Below are 27,052 nucleotides of genomic sequence, written 5' to 3' on the forward strand. Positions count from 1 at the left end.
TAGTAGGCAATTTTCAGAATGTTTGGGTTAATATTGAGGATTCCAAAGAATAGCATGGAATAACAGCAACAAAAATAAAACAATAAATGTGATGTTTTCCTATATTTGCAGCATTGTCACAGTTAATAATTAAGATTATAGTAATTGCAAATAAGGAAATAGCAATGATTGGACAAATACAGTGGATTGCACACAGTCATAAAGTGTATGCTTGGCACCAGGAACTCTGCCTACTTTACACATTTCATTATTTTAAAGGGCTCTTCTGCCAACCATCCAAAGATGAACACAATTACATTTCATTGGCAGCATGCTCTCTGCTTCTTTCATTGGAGGATACAAGATCCAACAAACCTTGGCTTTCTTATGTCATATTCTTGGATGAATATATTTTCCTGTACAATACTAGTTTTTGTGTACTTTTGCATTCAACCATATCTTCAAAGATAACATCTTTCACCTGCTTCATCCTTTCAAGAAAATAATAAAAGATAGTAAGCCAGAGGAGGAGGCTTTATTTGTCTTGCAGCCTACTGTCTTGGACAATTTGCAATTTAAAAATTATTTTTCAGGGTTAAAAATGGATTTCTCTCTTTTCCTTTAGTCTAAGTTAGTGTTTTTAAACCTTGCCAACTTTAAGACATGTGGACCTCAACTTCCAGAATTCAATCTAAATTATGTTTTACCGCTTGTATCTGAAAAATGATTTCCCACTCCTTTTTCATTTTTCTTTTGGGAGAGATCCCTTGGATGTAAAATCCATCTGTTTTGAGACTAACTGAAGGGAAACAGGCAAATAAATCTAAATAAATTGTGGGAATCTGAGTCATTACATAGTGGCTCGATAAGTTAAGGCACAAACTCACAACAATTTGACAAGTGAAAAATCATGAATCTGGTAGCACTTTTTCTGAATAAAACAATTGTGAGCTGCAGTTCACTGAATAAAATGCATACAGGAGCTAAAACAGGGGTGTCAAACTCGATTTCATTGAGGGTTGTATTTGACCTAGGGGTGCTGGGTGGGCATGGCCCCATTTTTGGCTGGGACAGCCTCCTGCAGCCCTCTGCCAGCGAAAACAGCTTGGAAGGCTTCATGCACACACACACCCAGCTCCATTTTTGCTGGCAGAGGCTGCAGGAGGCCATCCTGGCCAAAAACAGAGCCTGGGAGGGCCATGCGTGGCCCTCCCAAGCTCCATTTTCGCTGGCAGAGGCACTGCAGGCCAGTTCTTGTTGTTTTCAGGGTGGCCCCATGGGCCAGATCTAAGCACCCCATGGTCTGGATTGGGCCCACGAGCCTTGAATTTGACACCCCTGGTTAAACTGATACAGGATTTGAAATGGTCTGGGGAAAAGAAATGGGAACACAGGTTGGCAGCTGCATCTTACATGTGAGACACATTATAACTGTATAAATTCGTAATTGCAACATTTTAAACTATATCAGTCTAGCACCTTTAGGCAGCTGGTAAAATGATCTGCAATTCACAAAAGCTTGTCTTTTAACAAAATTTGTTAGTCAGAAAAGCTATTACCAGACTTCCGATTTTGGGGACTGTAGCACAGCTCTCCTATAAATGTGTGATGAAAGTCAATGAGAGAACTTTTCTTTAATAATAGAGGATGACAAAAAATATTTGCTTGCAAGCCGTATCAGAGGACACCTCACCTCACTTATTTATATGGGATATATACAGTATATATGTATGTGTATCTAGTTATCTCAGATACCGAGGATAATGGAATTTGGGGATGAAGAGCTGAATGTCTCTTAGCAAGCCAGGTGCAGCGTTTCTTCCTCTGGGCTTTGATGGGCGGCTGAGGATGCTCGAGGGCGAAGCCAGGGCGTGGTGCGCCTCCATCCCCTCTGCCTTTGGGAGAGAGACCGAGTCGGCTCCAACTTCTGCTGCTCCTCCTCTTCTCCATATCCTTCTCCCGGGCGGCTCTGCTGACGTGTCTGCTTACTTCCCCCCTCCACCAGCTCGGCAGCCCTCGTCAACTAAAACATGGCTGCGGCGCGGCGGCGTCTTTCCCGGGCGCTCCCGCTCTTCGCACTGCTGCTTTGCATCCCGGCGGCTCCCAGTCATGCCAGTCGAAACCCGGACCGCCGGTTCGCCGAATTCAAACGCTGCGCCGATCCTGAATGTAGCTGTAAGTGGAAAGGGAGGGCGGCATCCGCCGGGTCCCTGCGACTGCCGAGCCGCAGCAGATCTGGACCTGTGGCATCCCCAAGGCCACGTCAAGCAGCGCCGCGATGGGCTGCTTCCTTCCTCGCGGGCGCTGGGGAGGGGAGAGGGGTGGACTGTAGCCTCTGCTTCCTTTCGTACAACCGGAGTTTCTCTCCCAAGTTGGGGTGACGAGGGAGGCGTAGCGGCGGGCATCCCTCCTCTCGCCTTGCCTGCTTGAGAAGAGCGAGAGACGCCTTTTGCTGAGCATTCCTGGCTTTTCCGGTGCTGCCTATTGGAGGCGATGATGAAAGCAAGCCAGTCTTGTTTGGGCCGCTGTAAAACTTACGGCAGTTAGGCTTTTTTTGATAACTACACGAGGATTTATTTATTTTTAAATGCTTGGAATTAAAATCTGAGCAACGTTCTCTGCATCACCTCTGTGTGCTGTATTTTGGCTGCATCCATGACAGGTTATCATCTTAGATATTGTGCTGTGACAGAAAAAGACTTCTGTTACCCAACTGTTGTGGTTCCATTACCATTTTATTAACGGTATTTTTATGCCACTACTCTGGATGGTTCAGTGTGGCATTCAACAGAAATAAAAATTAAAAGCATTGAAACTGTGACATAGTATATACAGTATATTGTATTAGTACTAACCTGCAGAGAAAGAGCGTAAGAGTAAATATTACATCTCCAAATGCTTTTTTTCCAGAGACAAGTTTTCATGTTCGTTTTCATTTTTTAAAATTGTGGAATACACAATTATTACATGTGGAAGCAAGCAAACTGTTGAGAGGAAGGAGACCACCATTAAGCAGGCTCTGATCCAGAGGTCACTCTCTTTCTAGGTAGACCAAACCAGGAAATCAACTCCATAGAAAGGTTATAACTATTATGGAAAGTGGTTATATCAGAATCTTGCAAGTCTGATTGTGCTGAACCTTCTCCTCATGCAGTAAATTAGGGAAGCATCTGCTTGAACTGTTTCTGAATGTTGTCTTGGTCTCTTGATTTAAAATATGTTTAGCTCCTTTTTTGCCCAGGTAATGATTCCTGTATATTTTCTTCAAGGATGTCTTGCTTACATGGCAGACCAGTATTCCTGCAGGCAGAATTTTTTTCAGAATAGGACCCTCAGCAGGGCTTCTTTCCCAGAATTTACAGAATATGCAGGTTCACCTTGAAGCAGGTAGTCTTAGAGATAGCCATGCCTTGAACTTTAAGGCTTATAACTAGCATCCTGAATTGCACCAGGATGCTGACTGGCAGCAAGCCAATTCTGTTAGTACTGTGCTACATTGACCTCAGGGCATAAGTGTGCAATTTTAACATTGGATAGGGGTATAAACTTCTAATATAACCTGTTTGCCTTAATGCTCCCCCCAGTATTGCTTCAATGTGTTGTATGTATATTTAATAAATATGAATATTTTGTACCTCTTTTGTAAACAAACTTGCAATTTCTGCAAGTGATTTTAATGAGAAGCAATTTCAGTATCTCTCATTTCTGTATTCCTTTTCCGTCTCTGGCATAAAATTACTAAAAGTAACAAGTACATAAAATATGTTCTTTGAATAAAAAAAATAAGTGGGTGGTTCTTTAATTGCACAGCTGAATCTGTTGTCAGAGATTATTCACTTGATCTGATGTTAATTGATAATGCATCTAATATTTCAAGTTCCTTTTAGATGGAACTTAATTGTGGATTAAGTTGCAGCTGCAACTCATTGACTAAAATAGGGATTTTGTCATAAATTTCAGCAAATTGACTGGGTTTCATTGTGCTAGGAAATAATCAAAACATACTTTCACTACATTACTATAGTGCTTTTCATTCCTGGGCTACATGGCATTTTTTTGTGAGCAAGATGGACTATATGTCAGTGACATATATGTCAGAGTTCTTTTACTGTCTCTTATTTTTGTCTCTCTTTCTTTCAACAGTGTTAATGTGTCGAGGAAAAGCAGTAAGGGATTTTAAAGGTCCAGATTGTCGTTTTTTAGGTTTTAAAGAAGGTGAATCGATATATGTTTACTATAAATTAATTGGAAGAACAAATGAGCTTTGGGCTGGAAGTGTAAGTTTTCTTTATGTTTTTACAAACATTGGAGAACCTGATGTTTTAATTAATGTTTTAATTAAAAATTTACATGTGTTCACCAACTTTAAAAAAAAAACTTATAATACCAAAGTTTCCTAAAATTGCTGAGAAATATTTGGAAAATTGTGACTAATTCCTGGCTTCATTTGTTAGTATTGTAAGGACCCATTCTTTAATTTATCTATCTATTAAGGCATGATATGAATATTTTAAAATAATTAAGGCATGATACAAATTGTGAATTGGCTAAAAGAAAGGATTTAGAAATAGCTTGGTTTGGGGATCCCACATATTTTTTTTTCCTAGGACTTGTGAAAAATCAAGGATGCTGATTGTTTCAAAGTATGACCTTGCTTCTGCTTCGTGTTGTAAATAAAAAGCAAGCCAGGAAGTCTGTTACCTCTGAGTGGGTTGTAAACAAATCAGGATAGTGTAAGGATATGTGTGAATGAGTTGGGGTGAGGGGGTGGACAAACTGCCTACGGAACAGATAAGAGAGGCCATAGCCCACATCTATACAATGAGCTATGAAACAGGTTCAGAAAGGACACCCCCCCCACTCCACCTAAAACTCCTGGTTGTAAAGGAGACAGCAGGAGATTTGTACTTTCAGATTTTAAAAATTCTGCTAATATAGCTTACAATAAAGTAGAATTAGTTCCTCTGGTCATATTTCCTTTTTGGAAAACTGACATCAATCCTGCAAATGTTGAAAATACAAATCTCCTGCTTCACAACCTGAGAATTTGGGGGAGGTCCCTTCTGAGTCTCTTTTCTTTACCCATTATGCAGCCCTGGGCTATGGCCTGTCGTACATGATTCTTCCCTAAGCAGCATTCTCTTTCCCCATTCTCCTGTCTCCCAAGGTCATTCTCACATACTGTTACAAATAGTAACCATTATGCTTTAATATTTTGGCTTGTTCTGAAATAACCACCATTGTAAAGTTGGGATAAAATGGTAAATACTTAGAGATATTTGAGGAAAAGACTGAAGAATATAATCACAAAGACAGATGTCTGATTTATGTCTTTATTTCTGAATGAATATGATTATCCAAACATAGTCTCTATGGCATTTCCTAAGTTAGATAACTGGTTAATAGTTTCCTTTTCCTTCACCCATGCAGTTCAACGGTCTTGAATCTGAGTCTGTATGGATAAAATTCCCTTTCAGGAAATTATCTCTAATCCCTCTGTGACCAAAGTCAATTTATCTGAAGAAACATCTCATAGGAAAATAAAAATGTCATTGCCAGTTCATCCTATTTAAATAATTATATTTCTATGAGTTATTTAAAATAATAAGTGTAATAATAACGTGGTCCGGCATGGCAAACTATATTAATGAGAGAGAATTTGTAAATATCATCAATCTGCTGTGACATTCAAGAACATGTTATTAGCAAGATTATTTTTAACAATTCAAGCATCTATACTTAATTTCAGTTGAAAAGGTTAATTATAGTAACATTTCAAATATTACTGAAATAAGCTTGAGAATGTAAGTGTATTAGCTGTAATGATAAGCTTCTTTTCCCCAACAATTTCATAAAAGCATTATTATCATCCATATCCAATGTTAAAGACTTTTAAAAGCTTACTCTGCAACTCATATAGACTACCTGAGTCCCACCTGTGGCATGCATGCCACCTGTTAAGAATGACTGTTATTGGACACCATTCTCTGTTGTAAACATGATATAGTAATAGTCTAAGAGACATTTAAAATAATACGAGTTAAGTCAAATTCCTATGGTATCTGGGGATTTTCCTCAGTACACATAATTTTTAACTCGAATGTGGTTGGTTTTGTTTGATTCTGGATTAGCATGATAAACTGTTATCTTAGTTTGGTGCTAGAATTTCTTTCAGAGATGCTACTTTAGTTCAAAGTGATTCATCTTATATTAAGTGCTTTTTTTTGCAAGCGAGGGTCAAGGAGATATTAATAAGCTACTTTTTATTTACTAATAAGTCACTTGTGAGTAGATCCTTAGAGGTGGCTATATTACATGATGGGACTCACTGTATCTCTAAAAAATTATTTTATCCTGTGCAAAAGAAATCATACTGTTCTGACTGCTATCTATATACTATTAAAACGGGACATTGTAGGGCAATAATTTTTGAACCAAGGTACTTCAAATTGGCTAATTTACAGAATGTATCCAAAATCCAGGATCTGAGACTCCAGTGGAATTGAAATTTGGCAAATTTTGTAAAATATTTTATGACAAAAATTATCATGTAGCATTTTATGACATGTCATAAAACATTTCCTGTGGTCAATTGATGATGTTTGAGTCTTCCTATAATAAAAGCTGTTACCAGAAAAGAACAACGCTCAAGAAGCACACTCTAACTACATGTAGTATCTGTAGACAGTGTGTTTACTTTTAATATGCTCTGCCAGGATCTAATTGCCAAGTTTATCTAATCTCAGTGGCAATTCTCCACTGTTAATATGGGCTTCCTGATAACAGTTGTAATAATCTAGGGCAGTATTTCCCAACTCTAGCCATTTTAAGACATGTGAACTTAAAACTCCCACAATTCCTGAGTCAGCATGCTGGCTAGGGAATTTTGGGAGTTGAAGTTCACACGTCTTAAATGGCCAACTTTGAAAACACTGACCTAGAGAATATAATGCATTAGATAGCATAAGCCTTTTATAAATTTATTGAGAAAAAAAACTCTTCTGTAGCTCTCTAAGAGATAAATTTAGGATCACAGATAGTCCTCAACTTATGACTGGTTGCTTAGCAACCATTCAAAGTTACAATGGAACACGAAAAGGGCCTTAACAACCCAGATTTGAGGTTTAACATCTGTATCCCCCATTGTCACATGACAGCATTTTAAGTGCTCAGCAACCAGCCCACATTTATGGTGTCTGCAGCACTCCAGTAACATGACTACAATTTACTTCCAATTTCTGGAAGAACCTGACTCATAGCGAACAATGGGCTTGTTTATTGACTACATTCACTTACTACTGAAAAAAAAAGGGCATAGTCAAATGGTGACCCACTTTACAATTGTGACAACTTACTACCACAATTGTGGTTGTTAAGTCAAGAATTCTAATAGTAGCTTTCATTTAATTTTGTTTATAAAATGGATCAAAATTTATTTTATTCTGTGGTTCTAATTTAAATAATTTTAAAATTATGAAATGAAATGAAATGAAATTGCTGAAAAGAAATCTGAGTGCCATAAATAGGTATTGTGGTGCAGTATGGTTATTTTTAAATAATATTTAAATATTTTGTGGAAGATGTTGGTCTTACTTGCTGAACCTGTGGCTTGGAGCCTACTTTGTTAGAGCTTGTGCTTCTGCATGGGCCATGGGTTATTCAGCACAGCTGGGCTTAAACAGGGGTAGAAATAGAGTCCCTATGATGTTTTCTTCTTACACTCTATTTTGTTTTTGTAAACAGGTTGGAAATGCATTTGGATATTTTCCCAAGGATCTACTTGAAATAAATCATATTTATACTCATGATGAGCTAGAATTACCAACAGATGTAAGTTATTTAAATGTGTGTGTTGTTTTCCAGCTACATGTTATAATAGAATTGTATGCAGACAGTAGATTCAGAATGCAGAGAAAAAAAGATAGATTGGAAAAATAGGAAACTGTTCATCAAGCTTTCATTTGTGTTTAGGCTAATCATTAACTAAGTGCAATTAGTTGTTTTCAAATATTAGGGGGGAGGGTAAAGAAAATTCTACTAATTTATCCAGCTTGCACAAAATGCAAACCTCTGATTCATCAGTCCTTTTTCTTTTTTCACTAGACATGTATGAAACTATATAGTAGATTCAATAAACCTTTATTTTCCTGTCTGACTAGGACCAAGAAAAGAAGGTATTGTCAGGCTCCTACTATATCCGATTATCAGACTTTGTGATTTGTATTTATGTTAAATGGCGTCATTGCCTGCTTCACTATAATCCAGTGCAGTCCAATTCCATTGTGAATATAGGATTGCAGCTGTAGTTTAAAGATAGATAAGTTGTGATATAGTCCAATTTAATATATCACAGGTTCAGTGCAACCCAATAGATTGCGTAATTATGAAATGCCAAATAGAATTGATGGGCCTTCCTCATAGTTAAATATGAGAGGATTGCAGCCCGGATCTTGTTTATGTTTTAAAGAATTTGACTGCTAGTGTGATTACTCAGACACTAGGAACAATTCATGTAAATGAATATTTTTAAAAAGTAGTTAAAATTGAGGGGTTTTTTTTTCCTTTCAGGAAACAGATTTTGTTTGCTTTAGTGAAGGCAAAGATGATTTTGACAATTATGATGTGAATGAACTTTTAAAACTATCAAAGAACATGGAAATGAAAGAACCAGAGTCAGAAACAATAAAAGAAGTGATTGATTGGACAGTTTATGCTGATCCAGAGACTGATCGTGGTTTTAAAGCAGATTTAAAAAGCAATGAGGACTATGGTGAACACAGCACTTTTCTCCATAAAAAGAATGAGAATGTAGAAGCAGCTCTTGATTCCAAGGGGGAGAGCCTTGGTATAAGTCAGGAGGCAGACATTTCTCAGGGAGACAAAAATGCACATCAGCCTTCAGAAGAAACGCTGCAGGAAACATTAAAAGTGCCAAAACATGAAAGTGCCAAAAATCATAACAACTCTCAGGGTGAAACTGAACAATCAGATTATGCAGATAAAAATGATGCTGCTCATACACTTTTGCACCATGAAGTATTGGAAGGTTTGAAAACAACATTTGGCTCAACTGCAGATGCCTTTGTGTCTGATGATGAGACAACAAGCCTTGTTACATCACAGGATGATGATAACTTCAGGGAAGAACTGGACATTGATTCTTATGATGTAGAGAAGCAACAAGAACCAGAGGCACAGTCAGAAGAAATTACTTCATTATCAGTTGTAGAAGAAGAAATCACATTGTCAAAAGACCCAGAAGCCGAAAAGCTGTCATCTGATGATATATTTGAATCAGAAGCTAGCAATGATAGTGAGGATGATAATGATGATGATGAAGATGATGGTAATGATGATAGTACTGGGGAAGCTTCTGCAAAACTGCAGTATGAAACAAAAGATGATTCTGCACATTTAAGGGATAATTTTCTTGCAGATGTCAGTGAGGATGAAAGAATAGTTGATAAAACTGATGGTCAGGATGATCAAACAGGAGAAGAAAGAGAAGAAGAAGCTTTATTTAGAAAGCAGCAAAATATTGAGCCTGTGTTAACCCATCCAGAAACTTCAACTGAAGATGATCCTTTAATATCAGAACGTGATTCTATTAAAGAACAGATGCATGATGTAAATATCAGAGACCTTACAGGAGAAACAGATACAACTCAGTACAATGCAGATGAGAATGCAAAAAATGAAGAGCTGACAAGAGAACTGCCAAGCACTTCTACACATACTTTGGGTACATTTCCTCACGTGGAAGACCAGCAATCATCTATAAAAACAACAGAAGAAGTATTAAGTCCACCTCTAGATATCAAAGTTGATCCAGAAGACCTTTCTCTAAATAAAATAATAAAAGATAATGAAAGAGGGGAAGAAAAAAGTGAGGACAATAGCTTGGAAAAAATGAGCAAAACAGATGAGAAAGATAATCAGCAAGTGAACATAGTACTAGACTTGTCAGAGGACCTAATGAATAAGTCGCTAAATGATTTGGATGATGGAAAAACAAAATATGACACAAAGGAACCTAAAGAAGATTTTGAATTAAGGAAGATTTTCAGTAGTAAAAAGCAGTCAAATGTCTCTGCAACGGGAAATATTTCCAATGAAAAAAATATTGAAGTGCCTATTGAACAGTCTCAACAAGGAACTGCAATGCAAGATTTAAATAATGAAAAGAATGATGTTACCAGTACCAAGAAAACATTTGAGAAAAATACTGTTCTAGAAAAATCTAAGGCTATTACCCAGCATAGAAACCTTACTCAATATAACGTTGATTACATTGAAGCTGATTATTTAAATAGAGAAAAATCACTCACAGAAGAATTCCTGCCTATAGACCTAGAAGCTGAAGATGATGATTTCATTGAAGAAATAGAAGAGGAGTTACTACAAGATGAAAATGCTGAAAGTGCAAAATTATCCAAGGAGCAACGGATAGTTGACCAGAGTTTCAAATTAGATACTGATATTCCAAGTCCTCAGCTGCAAATGCCAAATAGTGCTATTTTAAAAACTGCTAATCCTGTTGACGAAACAGGAGAGGAAGCAACGACACTTGATCAGGCTAAGGAAGAAGTTGTGGAAGAAGAAATTAACAAGGCCAGTGATGAGGCAATGCACCTAAATTATAATTCCCAGCAGAGTAAAATGAAGGGAAGTGAAGACAATGAGAAGTTGAAGTTGACAATATTGTCTGAAATTAAAACATCTCCACATGAGAAAGAAACTATACACGATAAAATAATGCTAAGCAATTTAAATACTTCTGAACCAGAAAATAGGGATCATGATTTCAGTCAAAGAAATGAAGACCTCCCTACAGATTTTTCAGAAAAAGTTCTTAAACTTCCAGAAACCTCAGAAAACCAGTTTCAGAATTTATATGATCCCGGAGATATGATGGAAAATCCAAATGAACATAGAGAGCCAGAATACAGTGAGTCTGTGACCCAGCTCCTTATAATGAAAGAGTTTCTGGATGAAAAGCGTATTGCACGTTTAAAAAAGTATCTTGGACAACAACATCTTTTCAAAATAGAGCATTTGTTTCATGACATGGAATTAGAGTTGATGCTTGCTCAGAAACACAGTGATAATCAAGAGGACACTGAAAAAGCTTTGGATCAGATCCTTGAATCTTCAGAATCTAATATTCTGGACATTCTGAGCAAAGTTTTAGATTCAAGGGAGTTGGAAAATAAAGAGGTGATTAAAGAAACAGATTTGTTTGATGAAGAAGCTGCTTTAATGGATGATATTCAAGAGCTAATGTATTCATTAAGGCAAAAATTCTCTCCAGTTAGCGAGAGTGTTCCACTTGCATCCCTTCCAAAACCAAGGATGGACTTCTCCGATCCAATTAAAGGTAAGACTTAAGGTTGCACTTCTATACCACTTAGTTGGAAATAAACTCCATTCCCTTTATAGCATATTTTTAATATATTTTGGATTATACTTTATGATTTGGTGAAAGAGCTGAAAAGAAAGCCAGATTCCCTTGTGATATAAGCAAATTTGATAGTAATCTCAGAATAAATTTTAACTATTTTTAGATCCCTTGATTAGACTAAATGTTAAGGATAGACTTTAATAAAGTTGTTGGGTTTCACATCTGATTAAATTACTTGACAATGGTATGACAAATCAATTTGTTCCAGATTTTAAAAAGAAAAAATTAGCTCACTGTAAAAAAAAAAAATTACCGTACAGATTTTTTTTTGAGGGTTTGGTGCAAATGTCTTTATTTCAGTGCAAATCCTAGTAAGATAAACAGATACTTTCCATTATTATACTTTTAGGTGACAGTCTGTTTTCATACCTGAAGGAAAAAGACACATTTTGTTACTCAAATTAATATATTCAGTTGCTCAGATGAAACTATTTTTAAACACGGAGTACCCATCTTTAAGAATAGCTCTGTAATTGTTTACATATTAATATTCCAACATAATCATTCTCAGAGTTTAAATTAATGGAACACATTAATCCCAATTATTTCAGTAGGACTACCAGGACTGCTGCTAACATAAAAGATGCCATTGTGCAGAATTCCACTAAATGCCCCATCTTTTTTAAAAAAAAATATGCAAAATGTATTAAATATTGCACTTGCTTCCAGCTCCATGTATATGCACTTGCCTGCTGGTCCCTTCCCTCATGTGGCAACCTTGTGCGGTGCACATTTTGCACCTGGACTGCAATGGCCCTGAGGGCTACTTTAAGTTTATGTAAATTGGAGGCTCTATTATATATTTTTACACAGGGAACAACACTCCTAGCAATAAATTGTGCATTACTCTAGAATACAATATTATATTTTCCTAAAAATGAATTTGCAAGCAAATGTCCACCAACTGACATTTGTACGGTAGACTATCATAATTGGAATCTGCTTTACTAAGACAGTAAAATGAGGCTAGAAACTTGATCAACCCCAATATCAATGATATTGTATATGTATCAATATACTTTGTATATTACTTTTAAATTATTAGTGTGTAGCTGATCAAAATTTTGTACCAGTTCTGTTTGAAAATATTGAAAACAACAACAATAATGTGGATAAATCCTGATAAAAGATTATAAATCCTGAGACATTACATTGTGACTCTATTATTTTTTTTTAATTTTGTTACCAGTGTTTCAAAATTAATATTTTAGCAATCTGGTATATAACCTTATTAGAAAGTATAAGAAATGTGTTATGACTGAATAAGGCTGTTGAGTGGGACTCATGAAGACTGGGTCAGAACAAAGGTTTGGTCAATGCCTGCTTAAAAGACTACCTAGGAATTTGCTGCCATAAGTTCCAAACTGAGAAAAGGCAGGAGAAAGACACAGAAAACGTAAACAATAAAAAGAACCGACAATTTCTGCAGGATTCTTGCAGGAAAAATGCTTTTAATATCTCTGTGTGTATTCTGCTTAACTTCAAATGCTATGTTAGAAATGACTAAAATAAATTTGCAAGCAAAATATATCTAAATAATAAACAGAATGCAAGAGGTAAATAAACTGTGAGAGCTTTTAACTAACATACAAATCTCTACTTACCATAGCTAATGAAAAACAAACAGAATATGACAGACATACTGTGGAAACCCTGGTGGAGGGCATAGATCAAAAGTCTGTGCAAGACACAGAACAGATGTTTGAAAAAGAAGAAATTGTTCACATGGATCACTCAAAAGAGGAAGAGAACATTTTGACAGAGACTAAAATGGTGGTGAATATGGAAAACAAGGATGTTCCTGAGGATGACAGAAACTTGCCAAATGTGGATGTTGCTTTTGGATCAGTTGATTCAGAAAAAGATTTCATTACAGGTAACTTTCAGGATAGTTTGTTTCTTTATTAAAAAAATAGAATATAAAAACAGCTGCAAGATTATAATTTAGGAAACAACTGTTTTTAAAGTTATATTCATTACAAGAGAGAGATCCTCTTCTGCATGTACATTTTTAAAGAGACAGATGCTTAGTGGGATAAAAGTTGCTGTTATGAATCAGGTTATATCAAAGCCATAGAGCTGTTCATTTTCAGTTTAGCGGATCATGACAACCTAGTCAGTGTGGTTTATAAACCATGTGTTATGGCTTAGGATATGGTACAAATCTAAGGATCTAATGACTATAGTATAGTCATACCATAATTAAATAAATAACTAGGGACAAGTACAAACTCAGCAGTGGAATCAAAGCACTGTTTTCTCTAAATAGTGCTAGATATCCATTGTACTTGCCTCATGACAGTGGAACAAGAAATGTTTATTTCCAAGTTAATTGACTGATTATGTGCCATCAACCCGCTGTCAACTCCTAGCAACCATAAGTTAGATTTTTTTCCCATGACAATGTCTCCCTGACCTAGTCTCCCAGTGCTGCCTTGCTGCTGGTCATCCACTTCTCTTTCCTTCCAGCTTTCCCAGCATCAAAGCCTGTTCTATAGCTTGTCTTTGTATAATGTATCCAAATTAAGATGATTTAATGAGTCACTCAAGTCTATTCAAAAAACAGTTCAATGAGAGATGGGCAATCATTTTCTTTTGATCTTAGTAAATTACGATTTCTAGAATTCCCCACTATTCATTCTGATTAAACTGTAAAACTGAAATGTACAGTTCAGGATACAATTAAAATAAAAACTATGCAAGCTTCAAAATACAAACAGTAAACATACAACTTCAAAAGAGGTAACCTATTTTTTATATTTTATATGTCTGATGAACTAAAGTTATTTTATGAAAACATTTATAAACCAGAATGTTTTGCTTGGCTTCTACATACTAACATGATTACTATTATATTATAAGCTGTGTTGAGATGCCCCAAAATTATAGTCTGATAAAAACAATTTCATAAAAGGGTTCAAAATCTTTGTTTTAATCTAAGGTCAAATTAATGCTAAGGATGATGCAATGCAAGAAGATAGTAATCTATCAGAAGGAAATTCTGCTGCTCCATACATTCGTTCTATCGTCGATGATGTAGTCCTGTCAGCCAAAGAAAATATGCAACCCATCAAAAAAATTGTAAGTATTTTATCTTATTTGACATATAGTAGCTTTAAAAGCCAATTTCCCATATGCTTTAATAGAATTTGTTTCCATGGTTAAGACATCAGGGTAAAAACCAGGGGACCTTAGGCACAAAGCCAGCTGAGTGATTCTTGGGCCAGACACTTTCTCTAAGCCCTATAAGAAGAATGAATGGCAAACAATTTATGAAAAACCTTGCCAAGAAAACTTAAGAAACTTGTCTAGTCTCCAAGAATCAAATAAGATTGAACAAAAGAAAAAAAATTGTATCTGGTCATCCTCTACTGTTTCCTTCCAGCTTTTCTAGCATCAGAGCCTTTTCTAGAGAGTATTGCAAAATTAAAATGCACACAGTATTTGCAGCCTAATTTGTAGTCTCTACTGTTCAAATATTATCAGTGACACTTCAATCTTCCTTTGAAGAAAATTATAAACATGTAGGGAGAAAATGCAAAGTATAGTGGGGTATTTTTTTAGTTTCAAAATATAGTAGGAAATAGCTATTTATGTAACACAACTTGATATTTTCCTTAAAATTCAGTTTTGGAGCTTGCTTTTGTTGGTTTTTGTATATAGCTTGCTGGGTTTTTAAGCATATATTTGAGAACATCCATTACATTAGAGTCAGTAGATCTGAGCTCAGAATACAGGTAGTCCTCAAGTTATGACAATTGAGCCCAAAATTTATGTTGTTAAATGAAACATCTCTTTAGTGAGTTTGCCCCATTTTACAACTTTTCTTGCCACAGTTGTTAAGTGAATTCACTGCATTTGTTAAGTTAATTAACATGGTTGTTAAGTGAATCTGGCTTCCCCATTGCTTGCCAGGAGGTTACACAAGCTGATCACGTGACTCCAGAACCCTGCAACCGTCATAAAAATGAATCACTCGCCAAGCATCCAAATTTTGATCATGTGACCATGGGGATGTTGCAATGGTTCTTAAGTATGAAAAAGGTCACTTTTTTCAGTGCCAGTGTAACTTTGAACAGTCACTAAATGCACTGTTGTAAATCGAGGAGTACCTGTATTGGAACCCAGAGATTATCTGGAACCAAGAATCTGCATTGTAAATTCCATTTCCTTATTTTCCTTGCTACGTAATAAGGAAAATACGTGATTTTCAGGAGCTCAGAAGACTCCACCTAAAGTACTATGGCTCCTCTCTGTCATCCCGGCTTACCAAAAGTAAAAAAAAAAAAAAAAAAAAAAAAAATCCTCCATCCACCTAACTAGTTGGACTAGCGAGTTTAGGAAAGTAGCGCTCCCGCACCTTCCTTCCGGTCAGAAGCCGACTGAGCTTCTCCGCTTCCGGAAACTACAACTGTGACTTGCAGGCACGGGCCGATGACGTCGAGGGGTCGTGGTGGGGTCACGGTGAGGTGACGTGTCCCTGTGGAAACAGAAGCCGGGAAGGCAAGGAGGGGGGGAGGGGCGGGGAAGACTCTGGCACCAACGGGTGAGGAGGAGAGCGAGGGGTTGGTCGCAGGCCGGTTTCTCCATGGAATCCGTTGTCCCTTCCAGCAACAGCAGCGCCGCTCTGCTCCAGGGGCCGCTTTCCCGGGGCTATGCTTCCTTTAGGGACCGTCTTTTGTGGGTGAGGAAAAGGAGGAGGGAGGGCTCAGAGGGTCTTTGCTCTGGAAAGGAGCGGAATCCGTCCGTGCCTGCCAAATAGTCTCGGCTGCGGACGGGGAAGGGCGAGGGGGACGTATTGACAGGGCGGCGGGGGCCTGGCGAAGACAGCTGTTGTCACGGTGGTGGATTGAAAAAGCCTCTCTTTCGGCGAAGAAGTTAGCGAAAGTCGAATCGGGCTGTTGTGGAAAAGAGAGCGTTCTCGTCTTCGAAATAAATAGTAATTTTTAAAAAAAAAAACTGCAAAAACAAATAATTAGTTTTTTTTTTAAAACCTGCCAGAACCAAATGCTGGTTTTATATTTTGATAGATTGTGCCATCAAGTTGCTTTCCAGTTCTAGCCACTACGTAGCCAGGTGTCCTTCATAGTTTAGGATCGGATTTGTGGCTCTAGGTGGCCCTGTGTAAATAGGAGAAGTGCTAAGGAAATGGAGCAGAGGTGGGATTTGGAAAGGGGGCCAGAGAGAGGAATTTGTATCCTTACTGGCTTTTTTCCCCAAATACTGAAGGGAGTAAAAGTTGTTAGTTGCAATGATGGCACGAAAATAATTTATGTATGAGTTTGTTTCTGTGTTGATAATTTAGTTCTAATTTCTCATGTTTGTGGAGCGATGCAAACTGTAGGTTGACTTCTGATAACAAAACTGTAAATGTGTAACCAGCTGGATTGTAAAATGTTTGAAGTATAGGAAGCTGTCAGAGATGGCAACATTTTTAAGAGTACACATATCCATCTGAAAGCATAAAATGCAAGCATGGGAAGTTCAGGAGAAAGTACTTTAAAATTAATTCCATCGGTGTTTCTTAAACTGTATGTTAGGTATAGTATTAACATTACTTAAATTTTGTTTGGCTGCAACAGTATCTTAGATTTCTGTTTTACTCTTAAAACAGTGGTAAATTAATTACCTGAGGTAATTAAATAATATTACAACATTTTTTTTTTCAAGATTATGGATGGGGAAAATAAGGCAAACATGATGAGCTATGCTGAAAAACCTATTTGCTAGACTATGCACATTTTAAAAAGTTAATGTATTATATACAAAGATGAAACAGCACATTCAAAATCTATGAAGTATTGGATTCTAAATGTGAATCATCAAGAATAATAAACTAGGTAAAATGTAATTGGCTTTAAGTTGTTACCATTAGCTTCTGGTCTTCTGTCTATAATTAAAATATTAAAAATAAAGAATGTAAATTAGAATTGTTCTAAACAAATTCAGAGTAGGAGAACATTACTTGAATTTCTTGTTGAAACCTGTGACGTTATTCATCAGAGCATTGTGAATACTGTACATTTGACTCTGGTTTTATGGCTTTTGGGAATAAGAACATAATGGAAAGTTATGGAATTAATTTGAGTGAACCTTCTTAAATGAAATTTTCAGAGTTGTATCCTGCTATTTCTATATGTATGTTTAAATTATTTTAAATGTAGAGACTTAACCTTTTTTTTAGCTGGTCTCAACACTACCTGAAAACATGCAGCCTGGCCCTGATTTCCATGGATTTCCTTGGGAGCCCATTATTATCACTGCCTTTGCTGGAATTGCTACACTTGCTATTTTCTTCTGGAGAACCTGTCTATCTGTAAGTAAATTTTTAAAACTGCCTGTTTATAAGTAAACGAAAGTAAGTAAGCACACCTTGTATATTAATACTTAGAGCAGATAATTAACTTCAGCAGTGAATAATAAATCTCTGCATATCAGTTGATGCAGTTGATAAAAATGATCAGTTTTATCATTAGATGTGAAACATAACACATATTCAAAATGTTCTGCTAATTAAAAAAAACTTAGGTCATCTTTTTTATTCATCTGAAAAATGTGTTTTTGACATTTGTCTGCCAGCTTTGGTGTTGTTGCTTTTATGATTAAGTTTGAAACAGTACAGTAATTAGAAAGGCATATTATTTAATTCATTAATTTTAGATAATTTGGGCATTGACCTGAATTTTCAGGATAAACTGTGATTTGTGTGAGCGTATTATCTGTGGAAACCAATTGTAAGGAAGAGAATAATAACACTGAGATTTACAAAACCATAACCATAAATCATGGCTGTTTATAAAACATATGGATGTGAAAGAAGATATCAGTATGCATACTGCTGTTTAACAAGTGCTCATCTTGAAATTACAATGTAGACAGTAACAAAATGACTTGATATGCAACTAAACTTCAGCTTGAGAGAGCAAGTTTTGGGCCAATCATTTAATCTTTATCTTGTTTATTATATCATTTGGATAATTCTCAAATTAAGCTTTGAAATTATGAGTATGTAAAAAATTGTTGACTAAATTGTTCTTATATAAGAATTGAGTAAACCAAACCTGTGACTTGATTTTCCAATAAGATATTGAACTTGAAACTTTAATTAGAATCAGCTTAGATGTGTTATGTCACTTGATGTTTGCGTTGGAAGCAGTTTATTTGTACTTGTTGTGTTGGAAGCAATGTATTTGGTCAGCACTTGATTTTCATTGTTGAAATTGTATTAATAAAATGGCTATTTTATAACATTCTGTATTATTTTTATTCTTTGTAGGTTAAGAGTAGAATGTATCAAGGTAAAAAATTTTGCCCTTAAAAATTGTACTGTGATTAATTGGGGGTGGGGGAGGGAGTTATTTGCTTAATATAAGTATGTGCTCTTATGAGTAAATAGAATGTGCTGTACTGTCATGTGTACTTAATGCTATTTAGGCATGATGAACTTCTGTTTCAGTGTTGTGGGTCAATGACAGAGAAAGTTTAGGATTTCAAAACATCTTAACTCTTTCTCAATTCTCTATTTCTCAAATAATACTGTCCTGTTTATTTGTATTATATTGGGTTTCTGTACTGTATTAATGTCACTTGGGGAGAATTCTTTTTTTTCTGTAGAGGTTTTTGGACAGCTGAGCTGAGAATAGGAGACTAAGAAATAATGTGATTTCAGCCTTTTGACTACTGAATATTTATTATTTCCAAAATTCCATTTTTTTCTCTTTACCTCAGTCTTTCCAAATAAATTTCTAAATATCTCATCTTCGCTACCACTACCTATAATTTTGGCCAATTTGTTCTCAAAATGAGAAGTACCTTCTTTTTGACTCTGAAAGAAAGCCATAACTAGAATGTTTATCAGTTTGAAACATTACTGTATTATTCATTTGTAGAGTTTTCTCCCTTTCCCCACCAGCACTTTTCATTTAAAAATACTAAACAGATTTGTACATTTAAATGACATGTTCCATAGTGGTAAATTGCCTGTTGTTATTTCCAGTCATGAAATTAGTGCTGTGGGAGAGGAGTACACAGGAAATTAATGGGTCAGCTTTTGTGGTATAATAGCAAATACTCTACTTCTGCAACAAACTGTTTTACATTTGTCCTTTTTTTCTTAGTGACAGAAGCACAGCTAGCAGAAAAAATTAAGACTCTTCTGAAAGAAAAGACAGAAATATTAGAAAAGTTGTCAGAATATGATCAAAAGGTATATATGCATTCATATCTTTGAATTGTGACATGAGACAAATACATGGAATAAGTATAAATGTCTTTCTTTGTGCATTTATTTACTTTTGATTAATGATCTAAAATTTATCATAATTTGTAATATTTAGCAGGTGTTGACTGTCCTAAAAACCTTAAAAGATAAAAGAATAAAATAAAAATAGTAGAGACTCTCAAGTAACAAAGAAAAGTTGGGGTTATAGGCCATTATTATTACATTATTTCTCTTTTGTGATTAGATAAAGGAAAGAGTAAAGGAAGCTGTGGAGGAAGGCCAGAAAGAAAATACAAGTCTTGCAGAGGAAATTGCAAAGCTTAAGGTATGTAGGAATGATGATTTTTGTGTGCATGTATTACAGAATTGAAATTCAGTTCTATTGATATGATATATATGTTACAGGACACGAATAAGCTTTTGGATAACAGAATGAAAAATGTAAACAGCATGCTAGAAGAGGAGAAAAAACACAGTTTGAAGAAACAGCAAGAAGTAAGTAACTTATTTGTCACAGAGAGTTTAATCAGTCTTGGAATCCATAAGGAAGAACAATGTCCCAAATCTTGTTGGTCCTACTTCTACTGTATCCTGAGATCTAATATTCTGATGTTTACTCAATTCATACATATTATTGTTATTATACTGATTTTACAGTCTGCTTTTGTACTGTAATATATTATTGTGATACGCTTTGTAGAGAGTAACATAATTTTCTAAATGTTTCTTTTTTGTTCTTTACAGATTATTGATTTGTTATAAGAATACCATATACAGTACATTTTGCTAAATCATAATATATATTGTGTTTGCATAGCGTATTTTAGTATGCAAAGTGTTTGTTGGAATTTATGTAAATCATTATAATAGTCTGTCATGTAGGCAGTATTATTTCTGCTCAGCAGGTACTGTGAGAGAGGGTAAGAAAACAGTGTCATGCTTGCTTGATGCTATTGCCAGTAAAAATAATACAGGTAGTCCTCAACTTAAAACAGTTTGTTTAGTAACCATTCAAAGTTACAACAGCACTGAAAAATATGACGTATGACTGTTTTTCACAGTTATGACCTTTACAGCATCCCCATGATTATTTGATCAAAATTCAGATGTTTGGCAACTGGTTCATATTTATAACCTTTGTTGTGTCCCAAGGTCATGTGATCACCTTTTGTGACTTTCTCACAAGCAAAGTCAATGGGGAAGCCCAATTCACTTAACAACTGGGTTACTAACTTATCAATTGCACTGATTCACTTAACTGTGGCAAGAAAGATTGTAAAAAGGGGCAAAACTCACTTAACAAATGTCACACTTAACAACAGAAATTTTGGGTTCAATTGTGGTCATAAATCAGGGACTACCTGTAGCCAATGCTCTATATTAAATACGTTATCATTTTTTACATTGAAACTAATCAGCTAAGAGCCTTTCTGAGTCTGTCTTTGAGGAACTAAGGATGCTCTTCCTAAAATGATCCATATTGGGGATTTATAACTATTTTGATTTTCTAATTTAAATTAGTAAATAATTCGGAGTTTTGCTGGTATTAATCCAAATATTGCTTAACTCTTTCAAAAAATACGTGCATAAAAATCTTAACAAATTTTTGTATACCTGTTTCCACCGGTTCTTCCATAATTAAAACGACATCGTCCGCGAACGCTTGAACTTTATATGGAAACAGGTATACAAATATTGGAAATACTTGATAAATATGGAGAAGTAGCGGGGCTCAAATTAAATAAATCTAAAACCAAAATGCTCACCAAAAATATGACGAAAAATCAGAAGGAAACATTGGAGAAATCTATGGGAATCCAAATTGTGAAAAAAGTTAAATATCTGGGAGTATGGATCTCAACAAAGTACCTGGCCCTCAAAGAGGATAATTATGTCCCCTTGGTAAAAAGCATAAAACAAGATTTAGAGAAGTGGGGGAAGTTGCAAATTTCCTTCCTTGGGAGGATAGCGACAATCAAAATGAGCATTCTACCCAAGCTGTTGTATCTGTTCCAAACAGCGCCAATTAAATTAGATAAAAAAATTTTTAGCGAATTGAATGCCACTATTAGGAAATTTATTTGGGGAGGAAAGAAACCAAGAATAGCAATTAGGAGTTTACAAGACAAAAAAAATAGATATGGAAAACATATTACAAAGCAGCAATCCTTGTATGGCTAAAAGAATGGGCGACTTTAGCGAACAAAAGAATTCTAACGCTAGAAGGGCATGATCTCCAAATGGGTTGGCATGCCTACTTATGGGAAACGGGGGGAAAAACCAAAACACATTTCAACAAACATAAATTGAGGGACATATTGAAGTCAACGGAAGAAATAAGACGAAAACACTACACTAAAATTCCCAGTTGGCTCTCAACCATGGAGGCGATAATTTACCCAAACGTCTTAGATCATGGTAAAACCGTAAAATATAAAGAAATCCTAGATGAGGCAGGGAACCTCAAAACAATAGAACAATTAAAAGATCAAGGCACTTTTGTTGAATGGTGGACATACGCACAGATAAAATCAAGATATAAAAAAGATAGAGAACAATATGGCATAGAAATGGGTAGCAAAGATTTTGATAAGATTTGGATGAGTACAGATAACAAACTATTAGCTAAATTGTACAACTATTTAGTAGAATATGACCTGATGGAAGAAGTGGTTAAAGGCCCAATGCTAGCATGGGCCAAAAATATTGGGAAAAATATAAATCTGGAAGAATGGGATCAAATATGGAACAACAATATAAAACTTACCAAGGCAACCACTTACAAGGAGAACCAGTACAAGATGATTTATAGGTGGCACCTAGCACCAGCTAGGATTGCCAAGATTTACCCCAACTCAAACCCAAAGTGCTGGAAGTGTGGACACCAGCAAGGTACTTTTTACCACTGCTGGTGGACCTGCTCTCAAGCAAAAAAATATTGGAAGATGATTTGCAATTGGCTTTCAGAAATAATAGGTGAAACCTTTGAATTAGACCCTAAAATACTTCTCCTGGGAATTCTTAAGGCGGAAATGGCAAAAAAGAAGAAATACTTGGCAGTGCATATAATAACAACAGCAAGAATCGCTTTCGCTCAACAATGGAAAGAGAAAAAAATACCAACTAAGGAACAAGTAATTGGCAAAATAATGGAATGTGCCGAAATGAATAAATTAACATTAGAAATTAATGACAGAGAAGATTCTGATTATTACAGCGTATGGGACAAGTGGTACGGGTGGTTAGAGAAGAGGAAATTGAAATAAAAAGGAAAGAGACCAGAGCAAGTACAAGAAATAGTAAAATGAAATAGAAAGAGAAGATGTACTGTGGATGGTAGGAAATATAATAAGGCAGGGAAAGGTTACATGGGTAAGCAAAAGACATGACTTATGTATTTACTAATTTATCGTTAAAGATTATTATATATATATACACTAAGAATGATATAAGAACACAATTCTTTATACCATGTAACTGGTCTGCAAAGATTATCCATATATGTACAATATGTAAATTGTATTTATTTCTTTTTCCATATTATGTAACCGGATGGACAAAAATTGTACTATTATAATTTCTTAATAATAAAACATTAAAAAAAATAAAATAAAAATAAAAATCTTAACAAATATGTTATTGCATTAACTGAAATTGACTTTATGTACAATGTACATGACAGCTTTTTAATTTCTATTTGTATAGATTATGGAAGCACATAAATCTTTAGAGAAACTCCAAGAAGTCATTACTTTGCATTCTGTAGAGCTCTCTGAGGTAAAGTATCTGGATCTTCAACTTAAAGCAGCTTTTATAACTATTAAAAACCCATATCTATAAATCTTAAGGTTTGGACCTTAAATTTTGAAGGTTTGAAGATAAAATTCTTGCATAGGTGATTGGGAATATGATTTTTTTAAAAGATTTGTATCTCAGATGTGGAATTATTGACACAGGTTCAGATAGCTCTTAATGAAGCTAAATTAAGTGAAGAAAAAGTGAAGTCTGAACTGCATCGAATGCAAGAAGAAAATATGAGACTGAAGAAGAGTAAGGAACAAGTAAGTTGTATTTACTCAATTATTCTTAATAAATTACTTTTTAAATATATTAGCCTGCATGTTAGGTTTATTGAAGACTTGAGTGTTACATATTTCATTGAGGACACAAGTAATGCCATAAGGCAATTAAGAAAAGGTGGGAATTGGATGGTAATTGAGAAGTATTGAGAAAACAAAACTATGGATATAGGAGAATGCTGTACAGACATTTATGTCCAAGTAACTAAAGGGTATTGCAGCTGGAGATAAGGCACTATGGAAAATTGCAGTTAAAGGAAGACATTATTTTCTAACGCCAGCTTGATTTCTTCAAAATTATACTTTAAGAATGCTTTTGCCATCAAACACATGAAACACCCAAAATGGCCATTATATCCATTATTTTCCTCTGGTTAGTTTATTCTGTGGTGTATTGTTTATATTCACAAATGTTAAACAAGTGTACATGAGTGTGTGCACACCCTCAAATACAAGTGAAAGAAAAGCATTTCAAATCTGTGATTTTCACTTTAAGCTATGTGAATATTTAGAAGCCTGCTGTAGAATATTTAGATGCCTCCACTTCATGGGAACCTTGTCTTGAAAGATACATTTTGATAACATTTTAACTTATTTGTTTAGCTGCTGCAAGAAGCAGAGGGATGGAGCGAAAGGCATGCTGAACTCAGTGAACAGATAAAGTTATATCAGAAGTCTCAGAAAGACACTGAAGAAGCACTTGCCTATAAAGAAAATGAAACTGAGGTAAATTCGGTTTAGCTATCCAGTAGTTTGTTCTATGATTGCATCATAATATTGCTGCATCAAATATTCTATTTCTTTTGGGTTTTTTGCTGCTGCTTTAGGTTTTGACAAACTGCATTATGCAGCTGAAGCAACTTGATGCAGATTCTGAGTCAGAAGATAAGAAACAGGAAGGAAATGACCTGGCCAATGGAGAGATCTCAGGTATCTAAAACTCAGAAAATAGATTTCTTACATGATACTAGTATGAAGCCCAATTTTGAACAGTAGTAAATTGAGCAATAGTTAAAATAGTACTGGAGCCCACCAGTTATGAACAAATATTATAATGATTTTTAGTTAAAGGGAAAAGCTTGTTCCTCTCTCAAAACAAGATAATTTCTGCCTTGACTTGGGTTCCTTACACTAATTGGCTCTAATAGTTATCATTCCACTTTATATGATATGTCTGTTGGAGCGAAACAACAACCTTGGTTCAAAATAATGTTGTTTACAAATTGTTAAACAACTATTTTTCTCTTTGACAAATATGACTAGATCTGATGTTTCTTGGATAGTAACATGACTTGTTGTCAGAATTCCAGATTTGCCTACCATCCCCAAAAGAATAAGGACCCAAATAGAGAGCATCTTGTATTAGCAATAGCTCTTAGATTATTTCATATACTTAATTATTATATCATATATTTAATTTTTTAATTATACTGTATTATCCCGGTCATAAGAACCTGGGGGGGGGTGTTATAAAAATAAAAGCAAAATGATAATAAAACCACTAATAAAAATAATGAATTGTTAGATAAGTGCGCTTCTTACATTGCAATATAATTCACAAAATAACTAGCTGAATTTCTATTGCCATACTCCTTTCTTGCCTTAGTAGCAATATTTAATTTGTATGATGATACTTTAATTTAACAAATAACATAAATAAATAAAAATAAATTATTGGCTCAAAGTGAAACTTTAGAAGATATTATATGTGAGCTCCCTTTTGAAATTATTATTTCCATGTTAAGCATGAAATAATGTCTTTCTTTCCTTAGATTCCAGGAATGAAAAGATGAAGACTCAGATTAAACAAATGATGGATGTTTCAAGGGTATATAACACACTGATTTACCTAATTAATATGACCCATGTTTATATTATAGGATAGTTCATCACTTGCTATTCATTAATCTCTTGCAGGTTAAAACAACATTATCTATCATTGAGGAAGAAAGAGATCACTTACGTTCCAAATTAAATGATGAAGTAGCAGCAAGACATGAATTAGAAGGTGTGTTCAGCAAATAAGAGTTTAAAATTGTTGTTTTAAATGAAGTATTATGCCTGCTTAATTTTGGAGACAAACAATGTCTATCCAACTTTTAGATTTAGATTTTACCTCTTAACAGTTCATAAGTTATAGCTGTTAGGTTAGATATCTGTTAGTCTTGACTTCATATCCAAAAACCCAGAAAAATGCAGTTCTTACTGGAGAGCAATTCTGAGTGAGCCTTGATTATTTGTTTTGGCTCCTGCATTTTGATTTCACAGAGGGAGTCCAAAACATAGGCAGGACAACAGATTGTCTATCCTGTTTTTCAAATTCTCAGGTTTTCAGATATGCTCTGACTGCTATCCTGAAACTAGAATGTATTTTGTGCCTTTGATTTAGTTTTTGACTCCTGACAACTGCCTAGACTAGTTTCTGCAGTTTTCTTGGCAAGATTTTTCAGAAGAGGCTTGCCATTGCCTCCTTCCTAAGACTGAGAGAAAGTAATTTTCCCAAGGTCACTCAGCTGGCTTTGTGCCTAAAGTGGGATTGGAACTCAACTTGTTTCTAGCCTTATACCTTAATCACTATGCCAAACTGGCTCTTCAAACAAGAACATGGGGTTAGTAAAAAGAAGGGCTGTGCATAAGCCAATTTTATTTTTGTGTGTGTATTTTTAGGATGTGCGTATGTATATTCTGCCTAATATAAGCATCATGTTGCCTTTGCTCTCTTCCTTATTTCCCTCATCCATACTCCATTTCACTAAGCCTAAGCAGGGGGTTGGACTAGAAGACCTCCAAGGTCCCTTCCAATTCTGTTATTCTATTCTATTCACTTCTGGGGACCGCTATCTTTTTTAAAAAATCCGCTTCTAAATGGCTTCATTCTCTGAGTAGTGTTTTGTGTTTCTACATCAGCCCACATAATAAGTGTTAAAAACATTGCTATAAAGAATGAAGTAATACTATGTAATTCATTTTATTGTAGAGCAAATCAAGAAGCTGGAGCATGATTCATGTTCCACACAGACAGTAAAATCTCAGCTAGAAAGTGAGTGTAAAATGCTCCAACAGAAAGTAGAGATTCTCAATGAACTTTATCAACAGAAAGAGATGGCACTTCAAAAGTAAGTATTTTTAAATCATCATAGGGACTATAATATAAATTGTGATTTTACCCTCAATCAACTCCTAACTTCTACTACAGCAGTTTTCAACTGATGGCATAAATGATAATGTTAAGGCATACCTGCTAGAGTCCTGGAAAAATGGAGGAAACTGCACATGGCAATTGTTAAGAAAGTAAGCACACTCTCCAGTCCT

The 27,052-nt window shown here is 35.3% G+C and overlaps 1 protein-coding gene across 2 annotated transcripts in view; it reads left to right on the forward strand.

The window, feature by feature from the left end:
- The first annotated feature begins 2,009 nt into the window (after positions 1–2,009).
- MIA3 (MIA SH3 domain ER export factor 3) overlaps positions 2,010–27,052 on the forward strand; it is a 31,642-nt gene continuing 6,599 nt past the window's right edge. For both annotated transcript variants that reach the window (XM_070932404.1, XM_070932405.1), the window contains exons 1-18: positions 2,010–2,154; positions 4,123–4,256; positions 7,723–7,809; positions 8,548–11,356; positions 13,050–13,316; positions 14,382–14,521; positions 17,625–17,756; positions 18,717–18,738; positions 19,558–19,646; positions 19,906–19,986; positions 20,067–20,156; positions 23,367–23,438; positions 23,618–23,722; positions 24,344–24,466; positions 24,568–24,670; positions 25,513–25,568; positions 25,658–25,748; positions 26,718–26,856. In XM_070932404.1, the coding sequence (XP_070788505.1) occupies positions 2,010–2,154; positions 4,123–4,256; positions 7,723–7,809; positions 8,548–11,356; positions 13,050–13,316; positions 14,382–14,521; positions 17,625–17,756; positions 18,717–18,738; positions 19,558–19,646; positions 19,906–19,986; positions 20,067–20,156; positions 23,367–23,438; positions 23,618–23,722; positions 24,344–24,466; positions 24,568–24,670; positions 25,513–25,568; positions 25,658–25,748; positions 26,718–26,856 (4,685 nt within the window). The remainder of the gene's footprint in view (positions 2,155–4,122; positions 4,257–7,722; positions 7,810–8,547; positions 11,357–13,049; positions 13,317–14,381; positions 14,522–17,624; positions 17,757–18,716; positions 18,739–19,557; positions 19,647–19,905; positions 19,987–20,066; positions 20,157–23,366; positions 23,439–23,617; positions 23,723–24,343; positions 24,467–24,567; positions 24,671–25,512; positions 25,569–25,657; positions 25,749–26,717; positions 26,857–27,052) is intronic.

The sequence above is a fragment of the Pituophis catenifer genome, unplaced genomic scaffold (assembly GCF_029215685.1).
Source record: "Pituophis catenifer annectens isolate HBS135680 unplaced genomic scaffold, rPitCat1.0.hap2 SCAF_1, whole genome shotgun sequence".
Taxonomy (NCBI): Eukaryota; Metazoa; Chordata; class Lepidosauria; order Squamata; family Colubridae; genus Pituophis; species Pituophis catenifer.